This window comes from Gavialis gangeticus, unplaced genomic scaffold (genome assembly GCF_001723915.1).
Source record: "Gavialis gangeticus isolate Ggan-Ray unplaced genomic scaffold, GavGan_comp1, whole genome shotgun sequence".
Classification (NCBI taxonomy): Eukaryota; Metazoa; Chordata; order Crocodylia; family Gavialidae; genus Gavialis; species Gavialis gangeticus.
In genome coordinates, this window is record NW_017729004.1 from 37,195,638 (window position 1) to 37,205,125 (window position 9,488).

Genomic DNA, 9,488 nt, shown 5'->3' on the forward strand with positions numbered 1-9,488 from the left:
TACAGCACGTGACATACTTTAACAGTAAAAGTATGAAGTACTATGAAATATTGGTACACCACATTTCTGTCGTGGAACCTACTTTTGGTGGAAGTGTGCATCAGAAGGCACAGCACAGGAGTATTTACATGCCCTTATTCTTGGAAAATAATGTTTGAGGTAAAACTGTCTAGAGCCAGGTGTAGATTTCTGCAGTGGATCACAGCATGCGTATGTTGTGTACATGATACTCCCTGTAGTCCCTAGTTATAATTTACCAACGTGGCATGGAGCAGGATTTATATCTTAATATTACAACATTCAAAAGGGGTTTGTATTCATGCTTATGTAGATCTCACATTGTCAGCTGATAGATCTAACAGTACCCATTAACTTTAACTGAAGAGCTAATAAAATCCTTTAAAATACTTAATAAAATTTTAGGATACTATCTTTTAATGGAGATGTGAATATAAAATTAGTATTATGGAGAATTATTATGAATTAATATGATTATTGTTAATAAGGCAAGTTCTTGATAACCCTTAAGGATGGAGGGCCTGATTCTGCCATCCTGTCTCAGAAAAATCTCCACACTGAATAATGAGTTTTACCAGGACAGGATTGAGCCCTGGTTTATATGAATGTCTTTCAGTCAGAGTTACGTGAAATTTGTGTACAGTATTTTGGTTACTCAACCTGTAGTTGTTGTTGTTTTTGCCTTTTTTGTCCATAAAATCAATGCATTTGTTTTTATATAGGTATCAAACTGGTTTGCTAATGCAAGACGTCGCCTTAAGAATACTGTCCGGCAGCCAGATCTCAGCTGGGCTTTACGAATAAAATTGTACAACAAATATGTTCAAGGAAATGCTGAAAGACTTAGTGTCAGCAGTGATGATTCATGTTCTGAAGGTTGGTTTATGGTTTTTATATTAGTTTTGTTCCACATTTCCAAATGAAACTAAAAACAATTAGACTGTTCAAAATATCTGATGATTTTTCATAAATCCTGCATAAGTCACAGATTTTATTTTGTCATGAATGCATTGTAAATGTCTGCTTCCAGTTATAACCATGTAATCCCACAAATAGTTAAAGGAGTTATACATCTTTAACGGAGAATCTAGCTGTATGTGAGGTATATTTGTCTTTGCTGTGCAATACTGTTGTTAGATAACAAAAGCTTTAGTGTTTCAGGTACTTCAGGCTAATCATTTAAGTTGGAATACAGCAAAATGCTAAAAAATGCTCATAACTTCAAAAACATAAGGAATCTTATTCATGTCAGAGGGCCTTAATGTTCCTAGACTCATGTGATATCAAATTCTGATAAGGCCAAATGGCTGTCACTTTATTAACAAAGAAGGCAGAACTAACCTTGTAGACTAACTGAATCGGAGATGCATAAGCTTTTGTGAGCAAGACTGATCTGATTAACGTGAGTGAGACTCTTCATGTTGTAATATAAGCAGGATTTGGCTTGTAGTGTTCTTGCATATTGGAACCGGGAAAGACATTCCTTGAAAATGTTCTTGATACATGATATGTCCCTTTCTTGCAAAATTAAAGTCTCAGAAAAATTGTAAATAGCACACTGCTTTTGTTTTCTGAGAGATTATATTGATCAAACACAGAAAAGTCTTCATTAGTTTTGCAATAATGTGTGCACAGGTTTATCTCTTTTAGTCATATTTGGAATGACTAAATGCTACAAAATATTGTTGAATATATTTGTTTACATTTTTAATTAATTTGTTTCAGGTGTGCTCATGTTTCTTTTGTGTTACTTCCCATAACATTTTGGTTACAGGGAAGTTAAAAGAGCAGATATTTTAGGGTATTCATAAGAATGCTGTTTCAGACTCATTTCATGTATTTGTCTTGGAAGCAGGGTGCAAAGAATAAATAAAGTTGATCCCATGAGGGTATTTAAAAAGAACACGTGATTTTTGTGGCTGTTCACGCAGATCAGCTTTTGAATATCGAACATATACACTGTAGTGCTCATGTTAAAATTACAGACTGACAATTATTTTCTGAAATTAGCTAGCAAATGGTTTAGAATAGCAAAAAATGTTTGGGTAAAAATTGTAAATTATTTGTTCACTTTCTGTCATGATTATGTATATTTAAAGTACATAGTTTCAGATGCTCTAAAGATACTTTTTAATAATTATACATTTCTTCTTCAGATGGAGAAAATCCTCCAAGAAACCATATGAATGAAGGGGGATATAACAAACCAGTTCATCACACTGTGATTAAAACTGAGAGTTCTGTAATAAAAACAGGAGTGAGACCAGAGACAAGTGCCAGTGAGGATTATGTGTCACCCCCCAAATACAAAAGCAGCTTATTGAATCGTTACTTAAATGACTCATTGAGGCATGTCATGGCCACTAATGCAGCTATGATGGAAAAAACAAGGCAAAGGAATCATTCTGGTTCATTTAGTTCCAATGAATTTGAAGAGGAATTGGTGTCCCCGTCATCATCAGAAACTGAAGGCAATTTTGTCTACCGGACAGGTAAGGGAATTCTTCATGTAATATTTTAAAACATGGTTGTTTATAAAAGCTTACCGTCTCCTGAAAGTGAGCAATGCGCTCCATTCTGACTTTAATGAGACTGGATAACTCCCATTAGTGTTACATTTGCAATAGCATAGTTACAAGCTATTATAGTCCACTAAATTAAGTATTCCTGCTGGAAATAATGTATGCCGAATGGATAGTGGGATCAGGGGCTATTGTAGAGAGCTGAGAGTGGGAACTATTGTATCTCAACCTCGGAGAGAACTCTTGCAATATACCTAAGACACAAAAAGGCATGTATGAAGCCAGGATTTTTGTAATGGGTGCCCAATTCGGTGATTATGTAGTATGAAAAACATACAGTGTTCAAGAGCCCTTCTCTGTGTCTCAAGCTGGAGTCATGTAACCAGTGGTGAAAGTACCTCCCATGGCTCTAGCATGGGAATAGAAAAACACCTGGAGTTCTTAGCATGTTACATATTCCCCAACCAGCACATATGGTTCCTTTACCTCACTTCCTTACCTCCTATAGGGCCTTGTTACATGTCGCCCTTTGAGCTGCTCAGATGTTGATCAGTGATAGTGCTAGCTTGAGGTTGGAGCAGTCAGACCTTAAAGCTAAAAACCTTTTCTGACCCCCATCTGCACAGCTGTGATTTGCCACTACAGGGCGAGCCAACAGGGGCCTGACTAGGAGCTACAGCTGTGGGTTGTGACCATGGAGCTTGTGAGTCAAGATAGGCTTCTATACCTGTTCTGTTTGTGGGGGAGGGGATGAGAGGTGGGTTGCAGGGGGGAAAGGGACATGAAGCTGGGAAGCAGAGTAATGGGATGGGGGTGGGCAATGAATTGGGACGTGGAAAGGAAATGGAAGTGGGGGAAGGGTGGTGAAATGAAGTCAATCACTGAAGGAAAAAAAGTAAAAAAAAATAAACAATTTAAAAAGAAAGGAAATAATTTAAAGGTTTCTTGTTTAATAAATTGGGATTGGAGTGGGGGGGTGCTAGTTATGCTTCATGGGGTGACTGGGAGATAGGAGCAGTGAGGGAAAGTGCTTCAGGGGGAGCTACTGCACCAGGAAGGAAGGAAATCCCACCTCATGGGGACCCAGTCCAGCCTCCTACCTTGTTTTCCCCCTCATGGACCCCATTCCTGGACCTGACTCTGTCCTGCAACTTGACTAGGTGGCATGTACTCTGCAGGCTGTGTGAACAGGGTTGCACTCCTCAGAAGTGGGAGGGGGAGTTGGCTTGGTGCTGGAATCACGCCCTGGGCAGTAGATTTCAGGTGGTGGAAAGTTTGTCTACATAAAACAAGAGAGTGGGGGAGGGGACACTGCATTGTAGGATGCTGGAGAACTGTAACTTGGATCACATATGTGTAGGGAGGGGCCACACACTAACGGAACATGAGCCAAGTAACATGGATCAACAAAAACCTGTCCTGGAGTGGCTTAAATTTAAGCCGCTTAAAGTGTGCTTAAAACTAGTTTCAGGTGTTAATGTGTGGACAATCCAGGAATTAAGAGCTCCAGGAGCTGCATAAAATTAATGTGTAACAAGGCCCACACAGTAGAGGGGTAGTTAGCCATGTTGTCTGAAGCCAGTTGGAAGGCAAGGTAAAGGTTCACCTTCTAGTTTAACTGAATCAAAGATGCATAAGCTTTTGTGAGTCTTACTTCACACCTGATGAAGTGAGCTGTGGCTCACAAAAGCTTATTCATCTTTGATTCAGTTAGTCTGTAAGGTTTGCCTCTACTTTGCCTTCTGTCTGATGCAGGAGATTCAGTACTCAAGATAAATCAGCTTCAGTGGGAGCAACTACATGTGCACATTTACTACTCAGTAACCAAAATTACCATGCAGTATGGATACAAGTCTACCCTTGCACACCTGTACTGCACAGTAAATATAGTGACTTACACTGACTTGAGCATAAATTTGATACCTGAATTATGCAAGTATCAAATTTATGCCCAATTAGTTACTGTGCAGTAATGTGTGTAGATGGGTTACTGCACAGTAACCCAGGGGGCCTGCCTGCTGGGTCTGCCCAGCCACTAGTGAGCCAGCCTGAGCCCAGCCCCAGAGCTCCTGGCTGGCCACTTCTCCTAGCTTCGACTTGGGACTAAAGTTAGTCCCAAGTGCTGGCAGCCATGTGGCTGGAGGCTGGAGCTCCCTGCAGTGGCCACAGGGGCACACGGCAGGCTGCTTTGACCTGGGACTAAATTTAGCCCCAGGTCATCTGCATGTGTAAATGCCAACCTATTCCTGCTTACTGTACAGTAGCTTATTGAAGTAAATTTAAGATGGTGTAAGTGCACATGTAGAAATGCCCAGTGTGTAGCTATTTGCAACTTGCACAACATGATGTGTTGGAGCTTATGCACCTCTTACTGCTGTGTAAATTCATGCATGGCTGGGCCCAGTTTTTGTTGTACTCTCTAGGCAAAGAGCCCTGCGGGAGCAGATGAAATCTTAGCCCTAGCTCTTAAACATCTTGATTTAATGATTAGGGTTTTCTTTATTTTAATCTTAGCAATAAAAAGCGAAAGAGAGTATGATTGATATCACTCATCAAGTTCTGTCAGAAAAAGGCATCGTGGACAAAACCCTGCCTAACTTGCACTGCTTGGACAAGTGTCAGTCAGAGCAAGTAAAGGACTCAAGGGGGTGCTGCTGGAGAGAGCGGCTTCTCACAGGCCAGAAGGGGAAACACCCTGCAAGGTCCTTTTTGCAGAGCTCACTCCAAACTCTTTGGGGTAAGGTCCAGTGTTCTCCTTCCATTGCTGGAAAGCGGTCTTTGAACCTGGGTCCTGTGAGTCTCCTTAAGGATGTTAGAGACTAGCACAGCATCAGCCTAGGCCTCCCCTCTAGTTCTGGGATTCCTTAGCTGGAGTGGCTCTACCAGAGATTCTTGAGCAGCTTTTAGCAGTGACTGTTTTACTATAGTATGGAGGGGCTCTAGATAGTGTTCACTTCCCTGCAGTTTCTTGGCTGAGTTGCTTGGGAAGTAATGGTGCACACTGCTCTTGACCTTGTCTGCAACCTTCTACGCCTCATCCCTGGCCCATTTCCCAGGATCTCTGTCCTTGCGGAGGGTCCTCCACTGATCTAAGGGGCAAAATGCAGGGCTGTGGAGGAAGCAGGCACCTTATATATCCACATCTTAGGGTTTGACTGAGCCCAGGATTTAGGTTATGTAGTAAAATGAAATGTCTGTAGAGTGGGAATGATGCATGCAGAGTGAATACATTTCAAAATTAAGTCTTTTGCTCATTTAGCATTATTTTTCAACATACCAAATGCATTTGGTCCACATTATGGGCTTATTGTCTGCCAAGTTTTATTTTTAAATCAAAAGTTATTCAAGACCAGATACGGCAGCTCAGACATGTAAACTCCTGTTTTTTTTCTGTGCTTTCATGCTGTAACTTAAAACTGGACATAAACTTTTTTTTTTCAAAATTGTAATAAATTTGCTACTGGATTCAAGTTTTGTCGGCCAAGTAAAAATAGGGTCTTTTTAATGGGAAGCCTGAGACTGGCCCACTGTAACTGCAGCAGAGCTAATGGGATAAACTAGAAGGAACAAATAACATTTTTTCCCCTAAAAGTTTGTTAGTGTGGCATATTTGGAACTCCTTGGGAGCGCTTATTAAATTGCTTTCAAAATCTCTTTATTAACTTGTGTGTGCAGTAGTCTTTTGGTGAGTGCAGAGTAACAACTCTTAGGCTACATTTTTATTCTTCTCAACCTTCTGCTTATCTGTGGAAATAAAAAGGCCATGTGAACATATATTATACGTTTCCCCTTAGAGAGCCACTTGTGAAATAATGGATACTGGTTTGCTACTTTAAACTACAGGATTTCATTTTATTAAATGGATTTTGGTGATGTTTTAAGATACAAGAACAGACTCCATAATTAAATTTAATATATGTATTTTCAAGTTAAAATCCATTTATGAGAACTATTTTAGAAATACTTGAAATTATTAAACCAGCTGCTAGACAGTTAAAATAAAGGAGTTTTAACTTTTCATAAGTTTCTTACTCAGTTTAGGTAGCATTTTGACTACTCTTCCCAGAATAGTCACATAAAAGACATGTATGCATGTCTTCAAAAATATCTATGTTGCATCCTTTTAATGCTAGACTGGTGGACTATAGTTTTCTGATGTCATTTATAACTTTCTGATAATGGATAACACTATGGATGACTTTACGTTTATTGACTCCTTTTGTGTAATTCCTATTAGTTAAAAGAAATAAGAAAGTTTTAGTAGACAGGAGTTGAATTAGAGTTTCAAATGATCTGATTGGCATTCCAGTTTATGAGAACAGCTTGTTTGGGATTTAAATTACCCATGAGAGAAAATGGATTCACATTTTAGTTTTGGAAAATATTTAGAAAAATGTATATGTTTGAGCGTAAGAAATCAAGCCAGGAAAAATGTTATTTTGAAACAGGATATTTATTGTTCTCTCGCATAAAATTAATGTCTTTTTTTGCTAACTGTGATTAAAAAGTTTTCTTTCAGCAGCTGGTCCGTTTTATTGGTTAGATTTTTATTTCACTTGCATCAGTATATCTGCAGTGACTCTGTTAGTAGAGTCCAGCGTAACTAAGATTAGAATGTGACCATGTGTGTCCGAATGGTTCTGATCTAATTGACAGGATACAAGTTTAGCATTCTGTGACAAAAAAAAAAAAATGCATTTTAAAGTTGATAAAGGAAGATGAGTTGTACCATTTCCCATTCCAGTCATTAACTTGCTTATAAACACTGGGGTGTGTGCTCCCTCAAATCCATGCATGGAATTAGGTTTACATGCATAAAGATAAAGTATAAATAACAGATAAAGTGTATAACCTGTTGTTCGGAAAATAGTTTTGTGTTATGCTTCTGAAAGCCATTGTGAGATCCTTGAGAACCAGAATTCAGAATTTTAATGTAAAGTCTACCACAGTCTTCAGATGTTATATAGTATATGCTGCAAAACTGAAAGTTTTTATACTTTTTGTATTTGGATTGGATCTTTCTTTAATCACTTCATATCTTCCTCATAGATTGCCGACATTTGCTAAATAAGAGCAAACTAAAATTATATGCAACATTGCCAGATCATGTAATAATAGATCAGTGAAAAATGGAGAGAACAAATACATTCATACATATCACATATGTAAGTGTTTGTGTTAAATGGATGTACTTATATCTTCTGTTATTTATACTGTAGTCATTTAAAACAGCAGATTATCTAACCAGAGGAGTCTTTAATTCAGATATCATTTATATAGAATCAATTAAGTTTTTCTACCTTAAATTGACCTTTCTAATGTGTCTCAAAGTTTCCAGTTTAGTTTTGTTTAAGCTTTAGTTAAAAACCTTTTTAATAGGGAGCCATTTCTTGCTTGTTCCTGGATTGCAGTCATTTGGGATAAATCCCATTGTATAGCGTTCTACTGTTTCCCCTGGACATACGAAGAACTGGAAACTTAATTAATCTACCATTATTATTTGTATTGCAACTGTAATGCAGAGGTCACGGACCCTTTGTGCTAAGCTATGTACAAATATGTAACAAAACAATCTAAAAATATTTATAGTGAGAACTGGATGTAAATCAAAAATTTAAGTTAATTCTAGACTGGTGGGCTCATGAAAATTTTAACATTGAAATTATCTTGTGATCCTCCAAAAACACTCCAACTCTTGGTCACCTTTTGAAACAGAATGTTCTGCCTTGTTACAGCTCAAGGAATTTAAAAATACCAGCTTCCTGGAATGTCACTGTTTTGTGAGCCAGGATGATAAACTAAGGCAAAACTTAAAGGAAAAAAAAAAAAACCCAAAACCCACACATGCACACCCCCACTCTCTCTGAAAGTATGATCGAGAGAGAGAGAAAGGAAGAAATGTCAGAATGGAGAGTTTGCAAACTTTGTACAGATGGATTTTCACTAGTCAAACTTCATGTGCGACTTAGTCTAGTAGAAAAGCCAGAACAAATAAAAAGAGAACAAGGAAACTAGGACTCAAACCTGGAGGGGAGGTAGCTTAAAAAAAAACCTTGAGAGACTGGTTGAGTGTGAAGACGTTTGATCTTTATTTTCAGTCATTTGTAGTCAGGAGTGTGTTTAGTTTCTGATGTCTTCATCTCTGCTGCTGGTTTGTTTTTGTTTTTTTCTCTCTTTCCTCTTTTCATCATTCTAATTCCAGGGAATTTACGATTTCATATGGCCTGATTCTGTGTCCTCTGTCACAAGAGGCTGAGTTTGCCAAATTCACCCTGAAGGTTTTCAGCATCCCGACCTCACAGAAAAAGAGAGGATTCAGCACATTGTAGGTCCAAACCTTTGGTTGTAGATACCTCTTTATACCTGTATTTGTATATAAGAGTATTTACACATCATATATATGTATATGCACACACAAGCTTGGTCGCTATACAGAACAGCTCTGTAGCTGTGTGTGGTCTTTACCAACTTTTCTTTTCCATTTAACTTTTTCAGAAATTAACGTGTAATTAAAAACGAGCAATAAAATTTAAAAGCATAACCTGAATACAATGAAACATCTTCAGAAACCACTCTACAGAGCACCAAAATTTCCAGCATTAATGATTTCTGTCAGTGTGGACCAAAAAAACCCATACTGGAATCCTTGGGGACGTTTTAAAATAAATGATCATTTAAGACAGCAGAAAGAGGTCCTTGCTGCAGACCTCAGTATAGTCAAGCACTGAAACTGAGAAGCTGAACGTCAAGTAGAGGAGTAAGTGCATGAAACAACATTACTGCAATTTGAAAGTTACACAATTAAGATCAGGTTGCTTGTATATTGCCTGATTAGGCAATCTTTTATCTCCCTTATATTTAGGGAGTTTTGTGTTTAATTTCTTGTCATTATTTTAAAAAGAAAGAAATTGTACTAAAAAGGGACAGCATCAATCCAAATCTGTCGCA

At 38.1% G+C, this 9,488-nt stretch overlaps 1 protein-coding gene across 1 annotated transcript in view; it reads left to right on the plus strand.

Moving 5' to 3' along the window:
- MKX (mohawk homeobox) overlaps positions 1-9,488 on the plus strand; it is a gene marked incomplete at its 5' end in the record, with an annotated part of 89,598 nt that overhangs the window by 11,390 nt on the left and 68,720 nt on the right. The window contains 2 exons of the mRNA XM_019507952.1: positions 741-894; positions 2,175-2,510. Coding sequence (XP_019363497.1) covers positions 741-894; positions 2,175-2,510 — 490 coding nt within the window. The remainder of the gene's footprint in view (positions 1-740; positions 895-2,174; positions 2,511-9,488) is intronic.